This window comes from Dipodomys ordii, unplaced genomic scaffold, assembly GCF_000151885.1.
Source record: "Dipodomys ordii isolate 6190 unplaced genomic scaffold, Dord_2.0 Scaffold3, whole genome shotgun sequence".
Taxonomy (NCBI): domain Eukaryota; kingdom Metazoa; phylum Chordata; class Mammalia; order Rodentia; family Heteromyidae; genus Dipodomys; species Dipodomys ordii.
Window position 1 is genome coordinate 2,842,677 of NW_012267219.1, and position 27,781 is coordinate 2,870,457.

A 27,781-nucleotide genomic window follows, 5' to 3' on the forward strand; every position below is an offset into this window, starting at 1 on the left:
AAAGATCGGAGAAAGGATGGAAAGGGTGACAAGATGTATTGTACTGACTTGTGGTATTGAAACCTCTTTATATAATTATTATTACATAATTTAAATAATATTAATTTTTTTAAAAAATAGAGTCTTCCTTTGCAGCTCCTTAAACCAGCATCCTCCTGCCTCAGTCTCCTAACTGCTGGAATCATAGGTGTGTCCTTGATTTCTTTAGGATAATTTTGTTGGAGAACAACTGCAAAACAGTGTAGACTGTCTGTCAGGAAATGTCTTTTGGCTTAAAGTAATATATGCAGATGAAAGGGGTATGCGTTTGTATATTCTGGGTATTGTTTTTGTGCCAGTCCTGGGATTTGAACTCAGGGTCTGGGCGCTGTCCTCGAGCTTTTAATCATCTAATGCTAGCACTCTACCACTTGAGCCACAGCTCCACCTTTGCTTTTTGCTGGTTAATTGGTGATAAGCGGCTCATGGACTTTCTTGCCCGAGCTGGCTTTGAACCATGATCCTCAGATCTCAGCCTCCTAAGTAGCTATAATTACAGGCGTGAGCCGCCGGCACCAAGGTAGGAGTAACTGTTTAGCAAAAAGTATTAAGTGACTCCCAGAGGTATCACGAACACTCACCCGTACTCACAGCGTGACAGCTGGACGAGAACAGAGACAACAGGCTTGAACAGCACAGTGTCGAGCCCGCCTCTCTGGCTTTGGACAGGGGCGGGGAGAGGGTGGGGAAATACAATCTCGTTAATGATTGGTCGATCCTTCTGACCAATCACGTGCAGGGATTGGTGGTGCTAATCGTCGTGATCCTCCTCCCCGGAGGTTTTGGAGCAACGTCTACAAATAAGAATAGGATACATCAGAGGGGTGGAAGGCCCAACCAATAAGATTTTGCTGCGCTACTGGGCGGGCGAGGCCGCTGCCAGGTTTAGGGCGGAAGGAGCGTCTCCCTGTGAGACGGAGCAACGAAAGATGGCGGCGGAAAAGCTGCTGTCCAGTTGGTTGCAGTTGCTGTTTCTGGGGCTCCTATTACCAGCAAGTCTGACGGGTGGCGTCGGGAGCTTGAACTTGGAGGAACTGAGTGAGATGCGTTATGGGATCGAGATCCTGCCATTGCCTGTCATGGGAGGGCAGGTGAGGAGGCGCCGAAGCGGCGAGCGAGGGTCCAGTGCCGAACGGCAAGAGGGGAGGCCGGGGGCAGGGCAGCGGCTGAGGAGCCCGGGCGGCCAGCCCAGAGGACCGAGAGGGACAAGGCTCTTACCTTGACTCGTGGCGATCGCAGACAGACCGATCTCTCGGGGGCTTCCCGCTGTCGGCCTCCGGGCCCAGACTCCGCCCCGTGGAGAAGTGGGGGTGCCCTAGCCCCGCCCACTAGAGACAGCCGGGAGGACTTGGGGCTCCAGGGACCTTCGCCTGCGCCCGTCCCCAGGGTCAGAAAGAGCGAGCGATCTCGTGTCTGTCCCTGCGCCCAGCCTCCCTCTCTCTCTTTCTCTCTCTCTGCCTCCCCTGGCCCCGGCTCCTCCCTTCTTTCCCAGAGCCAAGCTTCGGACGTAGTGATTGTCTCCTCCAAGTACAAACAGCGCTATGAGTGCCGCCTGCCTGCTGGAGCGATTCACTTCCAGCGTGAAAGGGAGGAGGAGACACCTGCTTACCAAGGGCCTGGAATCCCCGAGTTGTTGAGCCCCATGAGAGATGCGCCCTGCCTGCTGAAGGTGAAAGGGATTGGGGCAGAAGGAATGACATCTTGCGAGCTATCAGGCCCCAACTGGAGTGGCGCGGGATGTAGGGAACCTGTAGGAGTCAAAAGGCCACATAGTATACAGTCAAGAAATAAAGAAAAAAGAAAACTCCTGCAATCGCTAATATTTTGCTGACTTGAGGTGGGCTGGGGTAGGATGGAAGAAACCAAGATTGAAATGCCTAAAGAGGGTTGGGTGGGATGGCATGGGCAAGCCTTTCCTTAGAGAAACATACCTGGTAAAGTCTCCATATGCCCCCTCACTGTGCCCCATACCTACTTTGTCTTTTTTTCATCCTGGCAGTTTTAATGATATGGAATCATCTTATTAGCTAAAAAGTTGGTTTACTTTAGGTTTAGTACTGTCTACAAGGTCAGTTTATCTTTCCAGTGACTAGAGCAGCACAAGGAATGTTGTAGAAGTTGAATTTATATTTGACTTCAGGGTCTTCTCTACTTTTAGAATCTAAGTCCCTTGAAGATACCATGATTGCGTATCTTTATGGTGGGAAAAAAAATTTTGTTTGTTTGTCTTGTCCTTGAACTAAGGGCCTGGGTACCATTCCTAAGCTGCTTTTGCTCCAAGCTAGCATTCTACCTCTTGAACCACAGCTCCATTTCTGGCTTTTTGGAGATAAGGATCTCACACATTTTCCTGCCCAGGCTGGCTTCAAACTGTGGTTCTCATATCTCAACCTCCTGAATATCTAGAATTACAGGTGTGAATTACTGGCATCCTGAAAAAAAGAATTAAAAAACTATTAAGAGGGGTGAAAATGGAAAGACCACAGATGTTCGGGTGTGCTGGTGATTGGCTATAATCCTAGCACCCAGGACAGTGAAGCAGGTGACTTGAAACTTTTAAAAGGGAGAAGGAAGAAAGGAAGAGAGGAAAAGAGGGAGAGAGGGAGGGAGGGAGGAAAGGTAGCCAGCTACAGGTGTAAAACAGACATAAGATGTATCCCTAACCGCAGAAGAAAAACAACTGTCTCTACCTGCACTGGAGAATGAGTGTGGGAGGAGAGAAATGAGAAGTAGATGATTGCTTATGTATCTTGGAGCCTAGAGACTCCAAAAAGAGGAATCTTCATTCTACCCACTGATTGTTTTTAATTTTCAGACCAAGGACTGGTGGACGTATGAATTCTGTTATGGACGCCACATCCAGCAGTACCATATGGAAGGTGACTCATTCCTGCATTTCCCTAAGCCTTCAGCATCCTATCATGGAAAATGACCTTCCTCTCCCCAGACCTCTTAAAAGAAAATAATGTGCTTCACTGTGGGTTCTCTTGCAGATTCAGAGATCAAAGGTGATGTCCTCTATCTCGGCTACTACCAATCGGCCTTCGACTGGGATGATGAAACCGCTAAGGTGGCAGGAGTGTGGAATTGGGAGAGAAAGGGGTCCACTGCAGACTGACAGCCTGGAAAAGAGGGGAGGGTCAGGATTAGCTGATGCGTTTCTTGGGGCTTGGTGACGGGGACAGAATCCCAGGGGCCTAGATTCCCGTGCTCTTACTTTCTTTCTCATGCCCTCTTCCTCTTACCTGCTGTCTCCTCCAGGCCTCCAAGCAGCATCGCCTGAAACGCTACCACAGCCAGACCTATGGTAATGGGTCCAAGTGTGACCTCAATGGGAGGCCCCGCGAGGCTGAGGTTCGGGTAAGTCTTTAAACAGGGAAATTGATAATCCTTGCATGACATCCATATTCTAAAGGAGGAGAGCATGGTTCCATCTTATAGTCAAGACAGTTTCCCAGGCCTAGCACCTAAAACTTAAGACTTCTTTCTAAATTCCAGATAGATGTCATTGCCTGCATAATCAGAGCTACTTCAAGTCAGCATTTATGTTGCTACCTTCTGTGTCCCTAGTCACACTTAATGTTTACTACATTTTTCCTTCAGTCACCTCTACTGTAAACTGCATGTCCATCCTTGGCTCTTTCTTTTTCACATTGTTCATTTAACAACTTCAGATAGGGTCTTGCTGTATAGTCTAGGTTAGTCTTGAACTCATAGTCCTCCTGCTTCAGCTTCCTGAGTGCTGAGATTACAGGTGTGTACCACCATGCTCAGCTTCACTTAACAACTCTTCATTAAGATCTTGTTTTACACATAAGCATTGGACTCAGCTCTGAGTATACAGTGTGAGCACCTGCCCTTGTGCAATGTACAGTCTAGAAGGGATGACAGTGCTAAAAAGAATCACAGAAATAAGTCTGTTTACCAGCTAAGAAATGAGTGTGAAAGAAAAGAATCTAGTTCTCTCAGAAAATAACAGTCGGGGCTGGGAATGTGGCTTACTGGTAGAGTGCTTGCCTAGCATGCATGAAGCCCTGGGTTTGATTCCTCAGTACCACATAAACAGAAAAAGCCAGAAGTGGTGCTGTGATTCAAGTGGTACAGTGCTAGCCCTGAGCAAAAGAAGCTCCGGGACAGTGGCCAGGTCCTGAGTTCAAACCTCAGGACTGGCAATAAAACAACAAAGCTTCCTATGTATTCTTCTAGTTGTCTCTTAAAGAAGCTCTCACCTTTATGAATTCAAGCCTGAGTGTTGACACAAAAAATCCCAGGTACCTGGAGAGAGAACCACATGATACCTATCAAATCTTTCTTTAAATTTGATAGATTTCCACAGGCAACTGTGTGCTGCTACCAAGTGTTCAACACAAAGTTAAGGACCATGCAAATTTTTAGCTTGTTTTTGTATGTGTGCTGCAGCTTGAATGTAAGGCCTGGGTACTGTCCTTACTTTTTCACTCAAAGCTAGTGCTCTGTCACTTGAACCACAGCTCTATTTCTAGCTTTTTGCTGGTTAATTGAAGATAAGAGTCCCATAGACACCTAGACTGGCTTCAAACCATGATCTTCAAATCTCAGCCTCCTGAGTATCTAGGATTACAGGTGTGAGCCACAAGTAGCCAGCTAGCTTGAGCAATTCTAATGATAGATTTCATTTACTAAAGTGTGAAGGAACGAGTTTGTAGGAGAAAATTAGGTTGTTTTTGAATTTTAGGAGGTCAAAATGCTTACTTGAAATCCCAGTGGTAGTTTTCATTTGGCAGTCAGCCCTGTGATTATGGAATTCAGGGAAAAGATCTAGACTGGAGATAAAAATACTCATTGTGTTTCTGTCACACTGGCCTTCTTTCTGTCCTTTAAACCAGTGGGACTCATTGTGCCCTCTGCCTAGAACAGTCTTCCACAGATCTCTGAATGGCTGGCTTCATCCCTTCATTCAGGTTATATTCAAATGACACCTCTGCAGAGAAAGTAATCTAGTCTCTTCCCCTTCCAGTGTTTTATATTCTTTTTTTTTTTTTAATTTTTTTGTCTGGTCATGGGGCCTGAACTCTGGGCCTGGGCGCTGTCCCTCAGCTCTTCAGCTCAAGGCTAGCGCTCTACCACTTGAGCCACAGTGCCACTTCTGGCTTTTTTCTGTTTGCTTATGTGGTGCTGAGGAATCGAACCCAGGGCCTCATGCATGCAAGGCAAGCACTCTACCACTGAGCCACCTTCCCAGCCCTAAGTGTTTTATATTCTTCAAAGCTCATATCATTATCTGAAATTATCTCATTTGTTAATCTCTCCCTCTAATTTCATTGAACTAAGTTCCAGGAAGGCAGGGACAGTGTCTGTCTTGTTTCTTGCTGTTTCCTCAGTGCCTGGAATGGTGCCTAGCACCAAGTAAGTGGAATGAATGGAATGGAATGAACGAAAAACAAGGTCACCTGTCACATTTCCTAACCAACTTCAGACAAGGTTATGTAGTCAGCTATGTGTCCACATATCTAAATAATCTGTTGCAGTGCTTACTTAATTTTTATATTTTCTTTGGGAGATAGTATCTTCAGCAGGCCAAGAACTGAGGGCAAAGACCATATCTTCCTCATATCTGTTAAATACATGCCTTATGCACTGGGAATGAAAGGGAAATTGAGAGTCTTAGTTCAACTCAAGAGACATGTTACGTAAACACAATAAGCAGGATAAACACTGGGACAGATTGAAGTACCTATTACAGGAGCATGCAAGAAAGAACTGAGTTGGGTTCAGGGAGGTGGAGGAAGGAAGGCTTGGTAGGAAGTAACCTTTCAACTGATAACTGGAGTATGAGAAGTTAACTCAGCAAATGTGGAGGAAGTGGCCTCTGAACTGATAATTAGATGAGAAATTAGCCCAGCAGATGTGGAGGAGAGGGAGGACAAGAAGAGAATAGGCCAGAAAAGTGAGGACAAAAGTTAAGCCCCTGAGGCAAGAGGCAATGAACTGTTCTGGGAACTGATAGATATTCAGGGAGCTAGAGAGGATAATTGTGGGCAGGGGGTGTGGGAAATAAAGCTGGAACCTGCCCAAGCCACAGGTCATGAAAGGTTCTGTACCTGTGTTGAGAAGTTTGAACATCTAGGAGAGCCAACGAATGTTGTAAGAATGGTGACATCATTTAGTTCTGATTTTGGAGGCATGCTCCAAAATGCTGGAGAATAGCAAATGAGTGGGAGATCAGTTAGGTATTACAGTAATCCAGATGAGAAAGCTGACATGAGGTGAAGAAGTGGGAATTTCTGGAGAGAGATTCAGAAGGCAAAAACAAGAAGGATTCCTGCATAAGCGGTGATTTGTTGGTCATGGGACCTGAACTCTGGGCCTGGGCGCTGTCCCTCAGCTCTTCAGCTCAAGGCTAGTGCCCTACCACTTGAGCTACAGTGCCACATCTGGTTTTTTTCTGCTTATGTGGTGCTGAGGAATTGAACCCAGGGCCTCATGCATGCAAGGCAAGCGCTCTACCACTGAGCCACCTTCCTAGCCCATAAGTGGTGATTTTTGCTGAGCCTAGGTACTGTGGAGAAAGGAGGAAGCTTGGTAAAGGACAGGGGTATGTTTAGGTTTGAGTTGGTAGAGCAAAGAGCAAAAAGTACCAAGTTCAAGTCCTAGTCTCGGTCCTAAAAAAAAGAAAGAAAAACACATGATAAAATCTAAAATTAAATATGTTTGGATCCCTACCTCAAATTTTTTAAGATTATTGTTACTGTTATTTTGGCAAGTCTGTGTTTGAGCTCAGGGCCTTATACTGGCTAGGCAAGTACTATATAACTTGAGCCACACACACCCCAGCCCTCTTGCTCAGTTCTTTTAAAATTCTTCCAATATCACAGATTCTTTTCTTCTGAATCATGACATGTTTCAAACACAAAGTAATATCATAGAAACTGATAAATACACTGCCACCTTAAACAAGTATCAGTGTTTTGCCATACTTGCATCAGACCTCTGTTTTATTTTTAAAAGGAGTACAATGCTAATAATAGTTAAGGCCCACCCACTCATTTCTCCCTTCCCCACTTTAGAAACAACCACCACCAACACCATGCTTGTTTTATGCTATTATTGACACAAATAGCATACACAGTATATAGTTTTGCATTTTAAAATTCCATATTGGCTGAGGTTGAGCTCAGTGGTAAAATACTTACCTAGCATGTCTAGGGTAAAAATATAAAATAAAGAAAAATAAAAACAAAGTAGCCAGGTATAATGGTGTATGTCTATAATCCCAGCAGTCTGGAAGTTGAGACAGGAACATTATAAGTTTCAAGCCAGCCTGGGCTGTTTTGTCTCAAAACAAAAAGAAGAATGTAAATAAAATAAGGTAAAATAATTACACATCAGTGATACCATAATGTCATTTTCATTAATTAGTGTTTTTGCCATTCTATGGCATAAGGTAAAGCCCTAGCTAATTTTTTGTGGTGCTAAGGACCAAACCTAGGGCCTTGGCAAGTGTTCTACCATTGAGCGATGGCCCCTAACAATAGTGTTCTTTTGGGGGGCTTGGGTGTTGTCTCTGCGCTCTTCAGCTCAAGGCCAGCGCTCTACCACTTGAGCCACAGTGCCACTTCTGGTTTTCCGGTGGTTATTTGGAGATTAAGAGTCTCACAGACTTTCCTTCCTGGGCTGGCTTTGAACCACGATCCTCAGATCTCCTGAGTAGTTAGGATTATACGCATGAGCCACCGGTGCCTGGCTTAACAGTAGTATTCTTTATAGCTTATTCCTCTTTTTTGTTGTTGTTGCTGGTCATGGGGCTTGAACTTTGGGCCTGGGCACTGTCCCTCAGCTCTTCAGCTCAAGGCTAGCCCTCTACCACTTGAGCCACAGTGCCACTTCCGGCTTTTTCTGCTTATGTGGTGCTGAGAAATCGAACCTAGGGCCTCATGTATGTGAGGCAAGCACTCTACCACTGAGCCACCTTCCCAGCCCCGTCTCCAATTAACCACTTTGGTTCAAAAGTGGTAGAATGCTAGCCTTGAGTGAAAAAGATTAGGGAAAGAGCCCAGGCCCTGAGTTCAAGCCCCTTGACCAACAAAAAAGAAAAACAAGAAAGAGGGTCCTGGTCCAAATCTAGGCAAAAACTCAAGACCCTCTTCAAGAATAATAACTAAAAGCAAAATGACTGTTGTGGCCCAAGTGGCAAATCAGAGGAGACTTATGCAGCAAGTGCAAGACCATTAAATGCTAGTATTGAGTAACAAATAAAAACCACAAGAAATGATATAGGCAGGGAGGTGGGGGGGGGGGAGGATGGGATGGGAAGGGGAAACAAAGGAGGAGGCTACAATAAGAAATGTACTCATTATCTTGCTCATGTAATTGTAACCCCTCTGAACAGTATTTTCACAATACAAAAATATATATTAAAAAAAAAAAGAAATGATATAGGCAGATTGAATTCCTAGAAGCAGACTTGTGTAATTTTGGTATGTACTGCCAAAATATCCTGCTTAGGTAAATTACTCTCCTTCTAGCAATGTGTGAAGGTGCCAATTTCTGTACAACTACGCCAGCCTGGTGTATTTTTAAAGCTTTGGAACTTGCCTAATCATCTGCTAGATATAAGATAAAGAATTATTTCTTATTGTGGCTTTAGTTTTCATTTCTCTTAAGAAAAGGTGACAGCTTATTCATATTTAAGAGCTGTTTGTCTTTCTTTGCTTTTTTAACTGTCCATACCCTTTTGCTCATTCTCATTAAAGATGATTGATCTATTTGTCTCAGTTTATAAGGATACTTTATATTTTTGTGGTCACCCTTTTGTCTGTAGCCATTCTTTCTTTTTTTTTCCTTCTGTGGTACTAGAGTTTGAACTCAGGGCCATATGGTTGCTCAACTTGCTTGGTTAACTTTAAATCATGATCCTCCCTTTCTCAGCCTCCTGGGTATCTTGGATTATGGGTGTGAGCCACCAGTGTCTATAGCTATTCTTGTAACTTTTTGGTGCTGGGGATTGAACCCAGTGCCTCATGCATGCTAAGCAGATGTTCTATCACTGAGCTATCTCCCCTTCTTTTCTTTTCTTTCTTTGTCAGTCATAGCACCTGGGCACTGTCCCTGAGCTTTTGTACTCAAAGCTAGTACTCTACCACTTCCGGTTTTCTGGTGATTAATTGGAGATAAGAGTCCTATGCTGGATTCATGCTGGCTTTGAATCGCTATCCTCAGATCTCAGCCTCCTGAGTAGCTATGATTACATGAGTGAACCACCAGTACCTGGCTTTCTACCGCCTATTTCTGTAGCTTCTTGAGCATGATGCTAACCTAAGTAATTTTCAGGGTTTCTCCTGCATTTAAAGCCATTCATTTCATTCTAAGTACTGTTGTGGTTGCATCCCTCAGGTTTTGTATCTTTGCTTACATAATATTTAAGCAAAAAGACTTCATTAAAGCAAAATCCTGGTCATTTATAGTATCAGGAGAAAGTCTACAACTAAAAGCCTCTAGCACCAGGTGCTGGTGGCTCACATCTGTAATCCTAGGTACTCAGGAGGCTGAGATTTGAAGATCATGGTTCAAAGCCCAGCCATGAAATTCTTATCTCTTAGTAACCACCAAAAAGCCAGAAGTGGTGCTGTGGCTCAAATGATAAAGTTTTAGCCTTAAGTTAAAAAGCTCAGGGACAGTGCTCATTCCCTGAGTTCAAGTCCTAGACTGCACGCACTCACATGTGCTCACGTGCGCATGCACGCGCGCGCGCGCGCGCGCACACACACACACGCACACACGCACACGCACACGCATACACACGCACATGCACACACACACACACACACACATATCTCACACTCACAAAAAAAGATTCAGGAGGGGCTGGGAATGTCGCTTAGTGGTAGAGTGCTTGCCTAGCATGAAGCCCTGAGTTTGATTCCTCAATACCACATAAACAGAAAAGGCCAGAAGTGGTGCTGTGGCTCAAGTTCAGGAGAGACTCCATTTCAACTAATAAAAGCTGGGCATGATGGCGCATACATGTCATCTGATCATCATGTCATCATACTGATTGACTGAAATATTTTCCTTCCCAAAATAATTTCTGTTTAGGAGACAGAAATACTAATAGCCTTGATTTGCTAGTATATTGTATACATATATCAAATTTTCCAATATGTCTTTAGACTTGTGAGACTACTGTGTATTAAATTAAGTATTTTAGCTGGGAGCGGGAGATACACACCTGAAAAAGCCAGATGCTGGTGGCTCACGCCTGTAATCCTAGCTACTCAGAAGCCTGAGATGTGAGGATTGAGGTTCAAAACCAGCTCAGGCAGGAAAGTCTATGAGACTCTGATTTCCAATTAACCACCTTAAAAAGCCAAAAGTAGAACTGTGGCTCAAGTGGTAGAGCAATATCCTTAAACAGAAAAAGTTAAGGGACAGCACCCAGGCCCAGAGGTTAAGCCCCAAGATCAGCACTAAAATAAAACTTACAAAAAGAATTACAAACAGAGCTAATGGTTCAAGGAATGTGTGGGAAGAAAAGACCACAGGACTCTTATCTCCAAAAATAATCAGCAAAAAAATCAAGTTATACTGGAGCACTCAGGTTTGAACCTGAATTCAAACCCCAGTATAAGCAAAAAAGAAAAAGTAAATGACATCATATTATTTCATCTACAACTGTTTCTACATCTCTGCAGTTCTTAACCATATGCCATAGCGTACTGAAAGTTAACAATTCAATTTTTTTTTCCTTTTTCTCTTTGGGCAGATGCTATGCTACTTGAGCCACACACCAATCCTAACCATACTTAAAATATTTTAAAGAAAAATTAATTTCTTGTCATTATTGAGTATTCAGTATTTCTTGAGTTTCCCTGATTATAAGCCTATCATATATACGTATGTATGTATGTATGTATGTATATTAGGATTCTTTGACTTACATTACATTTGGTTGTCATGCTCTTAAATCTCGCCTAATCTATGGATAGCCCTTCTGTATATTCTTCTTTTTTTTTTGGTCAGTCATGGGGACTGAATTCTGGGCCTGGGCGCTGTCCCTCAGCTCTTCAGCTCAAGGCTAGCCTCCTACCACTTGAGCCACAGCGCCACTTCTGGCTTTTTTCTGCTTATGTGTTGATGAGGAATCGAACCCAGGGCCTCATGCATGTAAGGCAAGCACTGTACCACTGAGCCACCTTCCCAGCCCTGTATATTCTTATTTTCTGAAATTTACTTGCTGAAGAAACTGATGGTTTGTTTTGTAATGTCCATAGTTTGATTTTGCTAACTTCATGCCATGGTGTCTTTTGGTGTGGAGGGGAGAAGGAGCAGTACTAGATTTTAGGCTCAGAGCCTCATGCATGTACTCAAGAGGTACGCTACCACTTAAGCCACTCCACTGTCCCTTTTTGTGTTTTTTGTTTGTTTTGTCGGTCATGGGGCTTGAACTCTGGGCCTGGGCACTGTTCCTCAGCTCTTCAGCTCAAGGCAAGCACTCTACCATATGAGCCACAGCGCCACTTCCGGTTTTCTCAATGGTTTATTGAGATAAGAGTCTCATGGACTATTCTGCCCAGGCTGGCTTTGAACCATGATCCTCAGATCTCAGCCTCCTGAGTAGCTGGGATTACAGGCGTGAGCCACAGACACCCAGCTGTGGTTTTGTTGTTGTTGTTTGTTTTGTTTTGAGATAGGATCTTGCTTTATGCCCAGGCTGGCTTGGACTGTGATCCTCCTATTTGTGCTTCACTGAATAGGGAGTCAGGAGTGTTCCACCACTGTGCTTCCCTGGCAAGGGAAGCCCTAGCCATTGGTTAACAGAGAATCTTTCAAACCTCATTTCTCCTGCTCCCTACCTCCCAAATAGCTAGGATTACAAGTCTGAGCTACTATGCTTGCCACTGTGTCTGGCTACCCCATGGTATCTTTTATTGTCTCTTACTTTTCTTGTTTTCTGTAAATTGACAGGTAAATAGAGTATTTTTTTTTCATCAGTACAGAAGCTTGACTCAGGGCCTCACACTCAGCTTACTTGTTCACAGGTGGTGGTATACCACTAGAGCCATGCCTCCAGTCTGGCATTTTGCTAGCTAATTAGAAACTTTCCTTCCTAGGCTGATGTCAAGCCTACCAAGTAGCTAGAATTACAGGCATGGTCTGTAAGTTTTGATCTTTCTGCCTCAGCCTCCCAAGTGCTGGATTACAGTAATGTGCTATGATTGTATCCTTGTGCTTAAAAAGAACCTGGACTCTAATGATAGTCACTATGCAGTCTGTATGCATTTTAGGTCATAATTGTTTATTGTGTTGCTCACTATTTTTGTATCATTATTGATTTTTCTTTCACTGTATGTATAGACTTATGTATTATTCCTTATTAGTCTTTTCATTGATTTTTACACTGTCAATTGTGTCTCCTTGTATCTGTCAACTGTTCACTTATTCAAGTATTTATTAAGTGCTTCTCTATAGTAGCCACTATTCTAGTTTCTAGGGACAGTTCAGTGAACAAAATGGACAAAAATTTCTAGAATAAGTCTAGAGAGACAGATTAACAAAATAAAGAATCTCAATCCCTTTCCTAGTCCTGGTACTGGGGCATAAACTCACGGTCTCAAGTTCTCATTTGGATGGTGCCCTATCACTTGAGCTATTTCTCTACTTCCTGGCTTTTGCTGGTTAATTGGCAATAAGAGTCTCTCCAATTTGTCTACTTCAACTGGGTTCAAATGGTGATCCTCAGGTTTGAGTGTTCTTAAACTGAAGCTTTTATATTATGAAGTGATGTTCTGTAGTAATATTTTCCAAGTCTTTTATGTGATATCATATAGCATAGAAGTTTTCTGTGAGTTCCTGTTTGTTTTGCATATTTTTTCAACCTTTTATTTTTTTTTAGCTTTTTACTTTTACCTTTTCTAGGTTTGTTTTGTTTTGAGTTTTATCTTTTCCCTCCACCTCTCACCTGGCCACTTAACTCTGCCTTAACTTTTATGTTTCAAATATATTCTTTAAATAGATGATGCGTTAAAAAAAATTTTTTTAACTGGTCCCAGGTACCAGTGACTCACATCCATGCTACACAGGAGGCTGAGATCTGAGGAGCAAGGTTCAGTGCCAGCTGGGGCAGGAAAGTCCATGAGATTTCTTATTGCCAATTAACCACCAAAGATCCAGAAGTGGAACTGTAGTTCAAATAGTGCTGAAGGCACTAGCTTAGGAACAGTATCTGGACCCTGAATTCAAACCCCAGGTCTAGCCTGTGTGCATACACACACACACACACACACACACACACACACACACAAAATTGTTTTTAGCTAGTCTGACAGGATATTTAAGCACTGTTTTAACTTTTAATGTGTGAGTTTTTGTCTGTTAATGTAGTTTTTTCCTTTGTCTTAGCATAGAATTGCTGGATCTTTAGTTATTCCTTGTTTTATCTTCTGAGGATGTGCCAGATTTTTTTTTCTCTAAACTAGCAGCAGCATTTCACAATCTCACCATTTGTTTAGGAGTATTTCTCTACATTCTGGCCAACACTTTTTGTTATCTTTCTCAGAGTATAGCCATGACAGTAGGTACAAAGAAGCATATCATTGAGGTTTTGATTTTCATTTTCCTGTGGGCTAAAGAGACAGAGCAACTCTTCATCTGTTTATTGACAAGTTATCTTCTCTGGAAAAATGTCTTTGTAGATCTTTTGCCCATTTTTTAAGTTGAGTGATTTGTGCCTTATTATTGAGGCATAGAGGTCCTTTATATGTTCTGAATACAAGTCTCCCCCCACCCCGCCTTTTTTTCTGGTGGTTCTGGGTAGTTGAACTCAGTTTTTTTAGTTGTAAAAAGGAGTTACCATTCAACAAAGCAGTTTATGAATACAGTGCATCTGGATCAATGTCACTGCTTTCAACATTTTTACCCATCCCTCCCAACCCACCTTTGAGCTCAGTTTTTTTACAATAGGGTCTTAAGTGTATGTCAGGCAAGCCTGGACTGCCATCTGTGAATTTACAGTTCCCATGTAGCTAGGATGACAAGGTGCATCACCATGTCCAGAAAATTACTGAAGTGAAGGTCTGGTCTTCATGCCTAAGGGCTGGTCTTGGTCTGTGATCCTCCTAATGTCTGCCTCCTGAGAAGCTAGGATTACAGGTGTGAGCTACTGGTGTCTGGATGAGGGTCCTTTATCAGATACATGACTTGTAGATTTTCTCCCATCTGTAAGTTACAAATTCATACTCTTTTGTGTTTTACTTCCTTCTTTTGTTATTGTGCTTTTTACATCATCCAGGTGACTCAGCATCATTTATTGAAGATGAGTGCCATTGAATTACCATAGCAACCTTGAACTTTCCTGTAGCATGTCAGCTAAAGTCAGCTCCTTTGGAGTGTTTTGGAGCTTTCTCTTTTTAGGGACTGCCTGTGCCTCCAGACAGAATCTCTAAGACCCTAAACAGGAACTGGTATCAGAGAATAGTTTGCTGTCTGGGGAATGATATTCCTGCTTCATGAGCAGGAAGCTGGGTCTTCTTAGTTTATATCTCCTTTTGTGAAACAGATTCCCCCTCCCACTGTGAGTGAGCTCAGGGGAAAGCAATGAGGGTCCCAAATCTTGTCCTGCTGCCTGTACCCTATCAGGGCAGAGAAGGAAAACCTCATGACCACATTCGCCAGGAGCTTAGCCTCGCAACTTAGACCCAGGGAGGGTTGAGAAATCTTGCTAGTGTGTTCCTTTTAGTGAAATGCCACATCTACCCACTGCACAGCTGTAAATCCAAACACTCCGAAGGTTAAAGCAGGAGGATCATGGGTTGGAAGCCAGCCTGAGCTTCACAGCAAGACTCTGTCTTAAAATATTTTTTTTTAAAGGGAGAGGGTGTACACCCATGTAGGTGCTTGCCTAGCATGTGGGAGGCCCTGTTTCAATCTCCAGCACTGCAAAACAAAATGTAATGAAAAATAGAGAACAACAAAATCTTATTAAGACTGTAATTGGATGCTCAAGGAATAGGAAGCGCCCCCTCCTTGCTTTCTCTGAACCAGACTATAGCTTCTGTCTGAACTGTGGAATAAGCTTAGGAGCAGGGGAAGCGGGGGAGCGAGCAGGTCATGTTCCAAGTGTTATTAACTCTTACTGTTAAAGATTTAGATACTTAGCTGGAGACATAGCTCAAGTGGTAGAATACTTGCCTGAAAAACTCAAGTTCCTGAGTTCAAACCCCAGCACTGCCAAAAAAAATTTCTTATACGTCTCTTTTACAGTTCATTTAAATATTGATCAGCTGTGTGTGTGTATGTCAGGTGTGTGTGTGTGTGTGTCAGGTGTGTGTGTGTGTGTCAGGTGTGTGTGTGTACAGCCAGGCACTGGTGGCTCACATCTAATCCTAGCTACTCAGAAGAGAGATCTGAAGATCATGGTTTGAAGCCAGCTGGGGCAAGCTCACCCCATGAGACTCTTCAATTAACCATCAAAATGTTGTAAGTGGCGCTGTGTCTCAAGTAGTAGAGTGCCAGTCTTGAGAGAGAAAGCTAAGGATCAGCACCTGGGCTCTACATATGTACATGTAGATATGTAGATAGCTACATGTAGATAGCTATATGTAAGTATGAAACATATACACATGGAGTAAATCCCTTCTGTATTTATATAAGGCAAGAATATGACTGGCTACCTACAGTTAAGCTGAGTTCATTTCCCATTTTACCACTTTCCAGATGATCAACCTGAACAAGTGTCTCAGCGCCATCAGAACTAAGTTTTTTTAAGCCACAAAGTTGAGACACTAATCCCTCTCCCACTGGGTTTTGGGGACACTTAAATGAGCTTGTCTAAATACTATATGGTGTGCACAGTGCTTGCATAATGCCTGGTAGTGCTTGATAGGCTTTTCCAAAACCTGGAGCTAGTTATTGGTGATAAATACAATTTATTCTCATTTTCTGGCCTGGCAGTTCCTCTGTGACGAGGGAGCAGGTCTTTCTGGGGACTACATTGATCGGGTGGATGAGCCCCTGTCCTGCTCCTATGTGCTGACCATTCGGACTCCTCGGCTCTGCCCCCACCCTCTCCTCCGACCCCCACCCAGTGCTGCGCCACAGTCTATTCTCTGTCACCCATCCCTGCAGCCTGATGAGTACATGGCCTACCTTCAGAGGCAAGCTGGTAAGTGATTAGAATTGTAAGGAGAGAAGCTAGGTGCCAGTGGCTCATACCTGTAATCCTAGCTAGTAAGGAGGCTGATATCTGAGGATCATGGTTCAAAGCCAGCCTGGACAAGGAAAGTCCATGAGACATTTATCTGCCAATTAACCACCAGAAAACCAGAAGTGACGCTATGGCTCAAGTGGTAGAGTGCTCGCCTTGAGCTGACGAGCTCAGGGACAGCACCCAGGCCCAGAGTTCAAGCCCCAAACCAACAACAACAACAAAAAAGTGAAGAGAGGAGAGAGATGGGGATGGGCAGGCAGGAGGTAGGAATGTGTCCCTGTCCTGCTTACATGCTGTTTTTCCATAGACCCAAAGCAGGATGAGAAGAAAATCGCAGAGGAGGAACAAGCTATAGATCATCCAATGTGGACTGAGACCAAGTCTAGGGTAGTGTCTCCAAAGAAATCAGGTAGGGTTTTACCTGTTTCACAAAACTGTCCTCCCCCTAACCTTCCCTGTCCTGTACTGACTGGGCCTCCCCAACCCCTTGGCAATAATGGAGGGAGTAGACTTCATCCTATTTGCGCTTTTTCTTCCTCCCCTTCAGATTCTCTCTTGTTCTCTGCATCCCAAGGTATAAGCCTAGCCAAGGATGAAAGCAAAGAATCAGATTTCTGGAAGATGCCTCATGAGCTAGAGAACCAAGCCCCAGGAGAGGAGGAGGTACAGGTGGAGGTGAGAACCTTCTTCCTAGTTTGGGGATGGGAGGGTCCTTCAGCAGAGGCCACTGTGGGGAAGCTTCCATCTGTTCAGATTCAAGGATATCCCCAGAACCATTGCCTAAAGAGCATGCTGGCCATAATCTGGCTTTCAGAGGTAAATCTGTTCTTTCTCCTCCTTAGGAGCAAGATCTGAAGCTTGAAGCTGCAGCAGATCCAGCCCCTAGTCCTCCTGACGGTGAGTCAGTCTCTATGTCTCCTTTACTTCTTGGCTCCAGCTTGCAGGGCTAGGAATGTAGGGGAGAGCTAAATGGGGAGAGAGGCAGACAACCAAGCCAGCAGGAAACTCTTCCTTCCTTCCTTCCTTCCTTCTTTCTTTCTTCCTTCCTTCCTTTTCTCCCTCTCCTTTTCTTTTGTGGTGCGTGGGGATTATACTCAAGCATTGGAAGTTATACTCAACTACCAAGTTATACCTCCAGCCCCAGGGAGTTCATTTTTACCTGAGTTAGTCCTCCTTGTAGTCTACTATTTTAATCTCCTGGATGATTTCACTCAATTTTCATTTCTTTTTTTAGATTTTGTACCAGTACTGGAGTTTGAACTCAGGGCCTGGGTACTGTACCTTAGGTTTTTCACTCAAGGCTAGCACTCTACCACTTGAGCCACAGCTCCACTTCCAGCTTTTTGGTAGTTAAAGATAAAAGTCTCGTGAACTTTCCTGCCTGGACTGTCTTTGAACTGAGGTTTTCAGATCTCAACCTCTTAAGTAGCTAGGATTATAGGCATTGGTGCCTGTTTTATTTACCCATGAAATAGATGGGTAATAACCCCCATTTTAGTTATGAGATTATGAGTTATGGTTATGAGATTAAATTAAAATGAATCTATAATTCACAATAGAACACCTAGAACTGAGAAAATAATGGATAATTAATATTTGTGCAAATGGCAAAGAAAAATCAATGGAATCAGAGACTTTCTGCAGCCCTGAAAACTAGAGTTTTTTTGTTTTGTTTTTTTTGGTCGGTCGTGGGGCTTGAACTCTGGGCCTGCGCACTGTCCCTCAGCTCTTCAGCTCAAATCAAGGCGAGCACTCTACCACTTGAGCTATAGTGCCACTTCCGGTTTTCTGGTGGTTTATTGGAGATAGGAGTCTCACGGTCTCTCCTGCCCGGGCTGGCTTTGAACCCCGATCCTCAGATCTCAGCCTCCTGAGTAGCTAGGATTACAGGCGTGAGCCACCAGCACAAGGCCAAAACTAGAGTTTTGCTAAAAGGACCCTAAGAAGTGTGTGGAGGAGCAGGGGTCTTCACTTGTTGGCTGTGGGCCTTCCTTAGGAAGAGTTCTCTGAAGGGTTGTGTTTGCCATTCTCAGCTACTAGACAGATAACTCCTGGAATCAGAGAACATGTCCCTCCTTGGACCCACATTGCCTCTCCTTAGGATTTATTTTTTTTTATTTTATTTATTTTTTTTTAGTGTTGCATTCATTTTTATTATTAGTTTAATTCAATTTTCTTTTCCTTGACAGTCTTAAAACATTCATTTTATACTAAACATAAAGCAAATGATTTTTCCTAAACACAATGCAAATGATTTTTCAGTTGACCCTTCACATAAAATAATAAAACAGGATCTCTTCTGACCCAAGTCACTGGAAGAAAAAAATCTAGTAATTATCTCACTTAAATGAATCTGTACTTGATGAATGGCACAAATATACGATAATACCCCATATTTTTAAGGCAGAGTCATTGTTCACCATGGTCTGGGAAGAGCTTAGATAGTTGCCTATAAAGCAAATAACTTTATCTTTTATCCTCACTCAATAGATTCTTTCTAGTCTAAATTTTCAGTTTATGTATGTGCAAGGACTTTTGATTTTTATTTATGAATGTGACTTCTAAAAATAAGACTCCCAAATGATGGTACAAAAAATAGTGTTTAGTAACTAACATATGTGAAAGTTAAATAAGTTCCATAACTCTTTACTGAAGAACTTGAACTTTGTTCCCATCTCTAGTTTCACTCACAAATTCTCATTTTTTCCATCCTTCATATTGAATAAGCAAATACTGGTCCTCACAGTATACGTTGGCTTTCCATATACATTTGCTTCCCTTTTGTAACATGTTGCTTAAATCTTGCAAAAGGGAACCCTTTGAGCCTAGAGAGAATCCTATGTGCTCCTGTTAGCAATGAACAAAGATGGTGCAGCCACAATTTTAATGTTCTCCTTAGGATTCAGAACAAAAAGTTTGCTAAGAGCCAGTGGCTCACACCTGTAATCCTACCTACTGAGGAGGCTGAGACCAGAGGATTGTGGTTTGAAGCCAGCATGGACAGAAAAGTATTCAAGACTCTCTTCAAGACTCTCATCTCTAATTAACCAGCAAAATGCCAGATTCAATGGCTCAAGTAGCTTGAAAAGAAAGCCAAGGGAGAGAGTGAGGCCCTGTGTGTTTGTCTCGTGTCAGCACAAAAAAAAAAAAAGATAAATAAATAAAAATGTAAAAATGTAATGCCTGTCCTCTCATCTCAGATTTCCAGAACAATGTGCAGGTCAAAGTCATCCAGAGTCCTGCAGACTTGATTCGATTGATAGAAGAGCTGAAAGATGGAGCGAAGAAGGTATGAGCCCTGCTCAAGGGAGAGGTGCAACCTGCTTCCTGGCTGGGGGCATTTGAAAAGCCACCCCTATCTGGACCCAATACCTACCTGGAGCCCAATAAAGCTGAATCCATTCCTCCTGGATCCCCCAGTACCACAGTCTGCTACTGTCTGCCTCCTCCCACAGCAGGTATCACTATTGAAACTCCAAAACATTCTTTGTTTCCCCAATCCCTGTCCACCCAGGGGAAGCCAAATTTAGGCCAGGAGCAGCCTGGAGATAATGCTGCGGAAGCGCCTCCGAGGGAAGCAGAGGGGAAGGAAAAGGGTGAGCACCATGCTGCGCTAGAAGAAGAGGACAATGATGAGGATGAAGCAGAAGATGAGGATGAACGGCAGTTACTAGGAGAATTTGAGAAGGAACTGGAAGGGATGTTGCTCCCATCAGACCGAGAACGGCTTCGTTCAGAGGTGAAGGCTGGCATGGAGCGGGAACTGGAGAACATTATCCAGGAGGTGAGGCCAGCTTGTACTCCTGAGGCTCCCACAGCTACCCCCCTCTGGTTCTGATTCTGTGGAGCTAGACAGGCTGAGGGGCTGAAACAGAACCAAAGGGCAGCACCCAGCACAGCTCAGCATAAGACACACCATCCCAACGTGGGGTTGTTTATTTAAAGAGGGTAACTGGGCACTGGCATCTCACGTCTATAATCCTAGCTACTCAAGAGGCAGAGATCTGAGGATCATAGTTCGAAGCCATCCCAAGCAGTAAAGTCTGTGAGACTCTTTATCTCTGATTTAAACACCAAAAAGCTAGAAGTGAAGGTGTGATTCAAGTGGTAGATTGCCAACCTTGAGCCAAGAAACTAAGAGACCATGCCTAGAGACCATGCCTAGAATAACACACACACAAACACACACACACACACACACAGAGGGGGGCAGAAGGGATGAGAGACATAAGTGAGACCCAGACCTTTGACTCTTGACTCTTCACTCCTCTTGGGATTTCCAGACAGAGAAAGAGCTGGACCCAGATGGGCTAAAGAAGGAGTCGGAACATGAAAGGGCAATGTTGGCTCTGACCTCCACGCTCAACAAGCTCATCAAAAAGCTGGAGGAGAAACAGAGTCCCGAGCTGGTGAAGAAGTACAGGAAAAGGAAGCTTTTCCCCAGAAAGTCTCCCCCATCCCCCCACCCCACAGGTGAGAGTGAACACACAAGAAGCAGCAGCTGTGTCTGTTGGCTTTCCCTCCCAGCTAGTGCTGTTTCCTCCAGGGACCACGGTGTCCCTTTCTGAGGGTGCAGCCTCTTCCTGTCTTCTGGAACACTGTCCTCACTGGTACCTCCTTCTCACCACTGGCGACCCTCCCCTCAAGTGTGGTTACCTCCTAGTCAGCTTTATAGAAAGCAGCTTTTAGGGATTGGGAATTTCCACTACAACCACCACCCCGCCGCCCCAGGGCTATTTGGATATTTATTACATCATTCTCAGGCCATACAAAAATTATCAATATAGGCAGATGGCTGTGAGCAGCCAACGAAAAGTATACATGTCTGTCCTGTCATGTACCAAATGATTTCTTGGACCTTAGGGCCTGAAATTCAGACCTTCCCTACCTAGAGAGAGTCTGTCTTCATTGCTGGTTTGTTCCTTTATGCCCAGCACCTGGCACTCTGCCTGGTGCATGGATAGTAACTGAATGACTGTGAGCCTAAATGCAGAAAACCACACCTTTTGAGAGGGATGCAGCCTGCTCGTAGGGCTTGCACCCTGGTTGCTGGTGATCCCCCAGTTTTGAATAGGTAAATCCCTGCTCCATATAAGCTGCTAGCCTAGATATAGTTTTGGTTGTTTTTTGTTTTTGTTTTTTGGGGGCAGGATGGTTGTTTTTTTTTTTTTTGTCAGTCCTGGGGCTTGAACTCAGGGCCAGGGCAATGTCCCTAAGCTTCTTTTGCCAAGGCTAGCACTACCACTTGAGCCACAGCACCACGTCTGGCCTTTTCTGTTTATATGGTACTGAGGAATTGAATCCAGGGCTTCATGCATGCTAGGTAAGCACTCTACCACTAAGCCATATTCCCAGCCCCTGGACACACTCATTAATGATTCCTTCTTGTACCTCCTTGTATTCAATCCACAGGGTTCTTTCTACATGTATGAAGATCAGACATTCCAAATGGAACATTCTAGTATCAAATCTTTCATCCCACTCTTTCTGTAAACATCAAAAGATATTTAAATTCCCAGCATGCAGAGAGCCAAATCATAGTTTTCCAACTTGTTCCTCCTTTGCTAAGTGTAGATGGTCTGATTTTTGCTTCTGGAAAACATGGCTGTTTTCTTAAAGCTGATGGGCAGAACTATGGGGTGGGATGGAAAGAAGGAAAGCTATTGCTGAGGGGAGAACACTATTTTTGTTTTGCATTCTGGCCCACCTTGGTGTTGAGATGAAAGAACCATCAAACCCAACTGATGGCTCTGGAAAAGGTGACCACCACAGCCCTGAACCCTGGAGTCACAGCTCTGCTTTGTGTCTCCCTGTGTGTCTCCCTCTCTAAGAGGAGGATCCTGAGCACAGAGTCCGGGTCCGGGTCACCAAGCTCCATCACGGAGGCCCCAATCAGGATCTGACTGTCCTCGAGATGAAACGGGAAAACCCACAGCTGAAACAAATCGAGGGGCTGGTGAAGGAACTGCTGGAGAGGGAGGGACTCACAGCCGAAGGTGGGCCCTGGAGGGCGGGCTGATTAGCGCTGTCAGAGGGCTTTGCTGCTGAAGTGGAGGGCTGGGTCAAGGTGGACTGAAAACCTTGGCTGGGGATCCGGGAGGCAGGGAATCCCCAGAGACACCCTGTCGTTCCGATCTCACCACCTATACTGCTCCTTCCCAGGGAAAATTGAGATCAAAATCATCCGCCCCGGAGCTGAAGGGACTGAAGAGGACGCACGCTGGCTGACCGATGAGGACACAAAAAACCTCAAGGAGATCTTCTTCAATATCTTGGTGAGGCATCGTATGCCCAAGTCCTAAACCTGCAGTCCCCTCTTCCCCTTACTCCCAGCATGCTGTGCTGCTGCGGGTGAGGCCCAGTCACACAGGCTGTCCTGCTTGCCACATGTTGAGCTTCAGACTCCTATCTGGAAGGCAAGCTTGTATTCTGGCTGCCACTCAGGCATTGCCCCTCAGGTGACTCTTCAGTCCCTGCCTTCCCACTGCCAGTCCCAGGGACTCCCTGGATCCGGCAGCACCCAGTGCTTCCCCAGGATTCCAGTCAGCACCTCCAGCTCAACCCTGCCTTCCCATCAGATTCAGGGAGCAGAAGAGGCCCACAAAGAGCGCCAGCGACAGAAAGATCTGGAGAGCAATTATCGCAGGGTTTGGAGTTCCCCAGGCAGAGAGGACACAGGGGACCTGGATGAGTTTGACTTCTGAGACCATCACCGCAAGACCTCCAAGGAGTCCACAATCTTCCTGACTGGCCCCACCTTCTCCTCACCTCCCCTGGGATCCTAGAAGCAAAATGATGGCTGCTAAGCTGTGGACTCCTGGGGCCCAGTCATGGGGTGGGCGTGGGGGTGCTGAGGACTGTTGCATCTGCCAACAGCCACCCTCATACCACACTGGATCTGGGGAGCTGCTTGCTCCGACTCTCCTACATGCCCTTCCTTTGCTCCTTGGCCTTCCCTGGTATCTTCCCCTCTCTTCTTCTACCTAGATCTCCTGATCTTACCTAGATGAGTAAGATCTTGAATGGGGCAGGGCCGATCAGCAGGCCCCAGTAAAGCAGACTGCCCACCCATGCCCTGTTGCTGTGTAGCATCACTGCCCCCTCCCCTAGATTTCCTTCTCCTTTCCTGCTCCTACTGCCCCCTACAATCCCTGTTTCTGCGTCAGAGAGCCTTTAGCTCTTTCATTGAGGAAATGGGAGAGCGCTGTACATCACCTCGGACACAATCCAGCAAGAGAGTGTGATGAGGAACCACCCACCACGTTCTTCAACAATCAGGTTTCTAAATAAAGAACTGGACCATCAACCCATTGACCTTTTTGGGAATAGGTGGGTGGGGAGACACTCAAATAGGGAGGAGGCTTGCTGTTCTTTTCAGAGTGGAAGGCACATTCTCTGATCTAGTGATCCTGCCCACCTTCTAGATGTTATCTGAGGGTCTGGGGTATACAGGCAGAGACCATGCCAGCTGAGCAAAGCTAGATATTGACATCCCTCTTTCCTTATTCTCCCCCATCCCAATCCCATGCTAGAAACAAGCTTCACACATGCTAGGTAAGAATTCTACCATTAAGCTATATCCTCAGCCCAGTTGTTTCCCGTCATTAGCATCAATCTCTTTCCTTTTCTTTCCCTCTTTATTTTCTGAAAGCCAAACTGCAACCAAAGAGACCTCACATGTACACACACTCACTTAGCACCCTGCCCCAGGCATCATCTGATCTTTTTCCAACTCCACTTGCACCCCATACACCCATCCCATACCTACCTGGTCACTTGCCATTCTTCAGAAAACACCTAAGCCTGTAGCCAGAGAGGCCTATGCCCACACATGCCAGATTCAGTGTGCAAAGGATAGGTGGTGTTGGTGTGTCCCATCTTCTCCTTATCGCCAAGTACAGGTTGCGGTTCTCTTCATTCCTGCTTTCTCTCCCAGGGCAGAGGCTCTCCTCCAGCCCTCCAGTTTGGAAGTATCTGGTCTCTAGCTCCAATGTCTTGCAAGAATAGGAAAGGTGCCTATGGCTCATGCCTATGATCCTAGCTACTTAGATGGTTGAAATCTAGAGGACTGAGATTCAAAGCCACCCTGGGCAGCAAAGTCCTTGAGACTCTATTTCCAAAGTTACCAGCAAAAAAGTAGAGTACCAGCCAAGCACAACTGAGGCTCTGAGTTTAAATCCTGGTGCAAGGGGAGGTGACGGTAACAAGCAAGAGGATCTTCACCACCACCTGAGTGTAGGATCCATTGATGAAAGAACTCACCAGAGACTGAACCTCTTCTTGCTCAGTATGGACTAGATTTTATCATTCATGTTGCACCTAAGTTGTTTTGAAATATGAAAGGCAGATTTATAATCCTCGCTTCCCCAGCTCCATGTAAATACCTTGAGGGGAAGGATGTTTCAGCTGGGCAATGACTTAGAAACTGCCTTGAGAGTGGCTATAGGTAGAACTCGGTTCCAAGCCTCACCCCTCAATCTCCCATCAGCGGAGGCTTGAACAAGACATTTAACTTTTCTTTTTGTTTTTTTTTGGGGGGACCGGTCGTGGGGCCTGAACTCTGGGCCTGGGCGCTGTCCCTCAGCTCTTCAGCTCAAGACTAGCGCTCTACCACTTGAGCCACAGCACCACTTCCAGGTTTTTCTGTTTATGTGGTGCTGAGGAATTGAACCCAGGGCCACATGCATGCGAGGCAACAACTCTACCATTGAGGCACCTTCCCAGCCCCAATATTGAACTTTTCAAATGCTATTTCTATATTGGTAAACTGACAAATAGCACTGGTTACCTTGTGGCCAGTGAGGACAGAATAAGGATCTGGCCTGCAGTAAGTATGCACCAACTCAAACCAGCTTCTGAGCTGCACACTAAAGTATTTGGAAGCATCTTAGACGAAATCCTAAAAGCTGACTGAAAGTTAAAGAAGCATCCTTTGGAAGGTTAAGAAGAGAAAGACTAGGCCAAATTATCATTGGTTTGATGGGGATCTAGTCTCAACAGAAAACAGATCTGGAAACCTCATTGTGTTTCATAACTGTACTTTCCAGTAAAACAAATAAACAACAAACTCCTTTTTCTTTTGGCTCTTAGCAAATCTGTGGAAGTCAGTCTGCCCCAGCTGTGCTAAGGCAAACAAAGGGAGGTGTGTGGCAGATGGCAGCCAGGAGCAGGTGGGGAAAGGGCTGGAGGATGACAATGTGAACCAAAGTGAGGACACCCACAGTGAGCTGTGGGGTTGGTATTAGCCTACAGTGGCAGCTTTTCTTTGCCTACCCAGGAACTCTCCTACAGTCCTTTTCTGCCTTAATCTGGGGACTTGATGTTCTCTTACCTATCACAAGACCAAAGACAGCCCATTAAAAAATAAGTGTGAGGCTGGGTGCTGCTGGCTCATGCTTGTAATCCTAGCGACTCAGGAGGCTGAAATCTGAGGATCACAGTTCAAAGCCAGCCAGCGAAGGAAAGTCTGTGAGATTCTTATCTCCAATTAACCACCAGAAAACCAGAAGTGGCTCTGTGGTTCAAGTGGTAGAGCTCACCAAGAGCTGAGGGACAGCACCCAGGCCCAGAGTTCAAGTCCCATGACCCAAAAACATAAAACAAGTGGTTGCTTGGTGGTGGGATTTGCTATGGGTTTTGGTGACACCTTATTTCTCAGTGGCTGAAAATTAGACCTTCCCACTGGCTCATGGTTCCCTTTGCAGGTAATTTCATTCTCTCCAGGTCACTTTTCCCCTATACTCTCATGTTCCAAGCTTCTGATGGAGTGGGCATTTGCAAGAGAAGGAAAGTAAAAATGAATTGAGGAAATCCAAGGTATTTGGGCTGAACGTGGCCAGGTCCACCAGTCAAGTCTTTGCTACTTCCCGTCTTCCTCACTTTACCTAGACTATACTTGAATCTGTACCTTGTCCTGCACCTGACTCCACCTCTTCCTGGGTCCTGTTGCTGTGTTGGGCAGTCACCCAGTCTTCAACTCTGAAGAGCAGTAGCCTGTGTGCGTCATACCTAGGCCTGGTGCTGTGACCACACATGTAATCAACCTGTACATCTGCAGTTGAACACCTTGGGGTTAGAAGGTTGGAAACAACTCTACCCAAAAATGGTTGGTGCCAGAGACTGATCCCTCAAAGTGGGCAACAACTCCTGGGACCCAACAGTCTATCAATGCTTATGCTTTCAACTGCTCCCAAGAAATATTGGGTCCAGTGCCAGTGAATCACACTTACAATGCTAGCTACTCAGGAAGCTGAGTTCAAGCCCCAGGATTGGCACACAAAAAAGAAACTTTTGGACTAGCAGCTCAGGGTGACAACGGGTGGGGTAAAGCCTGAATTGGGTGTCATGAGCTTGTGGACATCAAGGAACCAGAACTGACAGGAAAATCTTTTCCAGAAGATCTTTCATCTCTTCACTCCTAGACCTTCTGACCAGGCCATGAGAAGGATCCCTACCATTAGCTCTGCTCTGATCAGTACTGCAGGAGAGCAGACTGGCCTAGGATGCCCTTCTAGGGCTATGCCTCTGAGCAGATAGTTTTCAGATTATAAATAGACACCACAGAGGACACCTGCCCATAATTTACTAGCTAACGACCAGAGGGGCAGGTTTCAAAACCAGATCCATTCCTGTTTGTAAATCAGAGCAACCCCCAGGCCTGTTGGTTCCTCCACATACCATACCTGAACTTATTCCCAAAACTGGCTCACCTTATGAGTCTGTTTCTTTTCTTTCTTTTTTTTTGGGGGGGGGGAGTCCGGTTGTGGGGCCTGAACTCTGGACCTGAGTGCTGTCCCTTAGCTCTTCAGCTCAAGGCTAGCGCTCTACCACTTGAGCCACAGCGCCACTTCCGGCTTTTTTCTTTTTGCTTATGTGGTGCTGAGGAATTGAACCCAGGGCCTCATGCATGCAAGGCAAGCGCTCTACCGCTGAGCCACCTTTCCAGCCCCAGTCTGTTTCTTTTCTACTCTGTTACCACAGCTGGTCCCACCTGCCCATCTCCTACTCTCAGTTCCCACAGCTGGTCCCACCTGCCCATCTCTTTCCACGACACAAACCCAGGACTGTTGCACAAGATGAACCCACTGCCATGTCCATGGCTACTGTCCTAACACCAGCCCAGAGGGAGGCATCTCTGCCTGGCCCTTTCCCACCTTCAGGTCCCCACCTTGACCAAAGCCACACCCTCACCTGTCTCTTGAAGAACAGACCAGCAGCTCACCCCCTAGACAAAATCACTTCCTCTTTAATTGCTGTTTTAGATTCACACCACCTGCTTCCCAGGAGGAGATGAGGGGGGCATCCCTCCCTTATCCCCACCCCACTCCCTCCCCATTACCTGGTCTTTTGCAAAATATTTTAGCCAGGAGGAAAAAAAAAAAAGAAAACAACCGGGAAACCACTGACACAGACGGTCCAAGGGCTGGGTTGATTGGGGGGGGGGGAGATTGGGGAGAACTGGAAACCATAGCAGCCACCACGCATCCTCTCAGCCCTGGCAGGGGAGGGAAGATGGGATTAAGGAACGGGTCTGGAGCTGCTCCGGTGGGAGGGAGGGGC

General features: G+C 45.2%; 1 protein-coding gene across 2 annotated transcripts; it reads left to right on the plus strand.

Moving 5' to 3' along the window:
- The first annotated feature begins 934 nt into the window (after nucleotides 1–934).
- Os9 (osteosarcoma amplified 9, endoplasmic reticulum lectin) lies at nucleotides 935–23,528 on the plus strand. 2 transcript variants are annotated; one of them, XM_013021905.1, is made up of 15 exons: nucleotides 935–1,130; nucleotides 1,532–1,708; nucleotides 2,855–2,918; nucleotides 3,033–3,109; nucleotides 3,301–3,399; nucleotides 15,967–16,177; nucleotides 16,530–16,631; nucleotides 16,797–16,897; nucleotides 17,065–17,119; nucleotides 19,423–19,511; nucleotides 19,737–20,006; nucleotides 20,506–20,695; nucleotides 22,054–22,218; nucleotides 22,385–22,497; nucleotides 22,801–23,528. In XM_013021905.1, the coding sequence occupies exons 1-15, from the start codon at nucleotides 969–971 to the stop codon at nucleotides 22,924–22,926; spliced, it is 2,001 nt and encodes a 666-aa protein (XP_012877359.1). In that variant the 5' UTR covers nucleotides 935–968; the 3' UTR covers nucleotides 22,927–23,528. The 2 variants fall into 2 exon arrangements, with proteins under 2 accessions (XP_012877359.1, XP_012877366.1); XM_013021912.1 differs by lacking the exon at nucleotides 22,054–22,218.
- The last annotated feature ends 4,253 nt before the right edge of the window (nucleotides 23,529–27,781 follow it).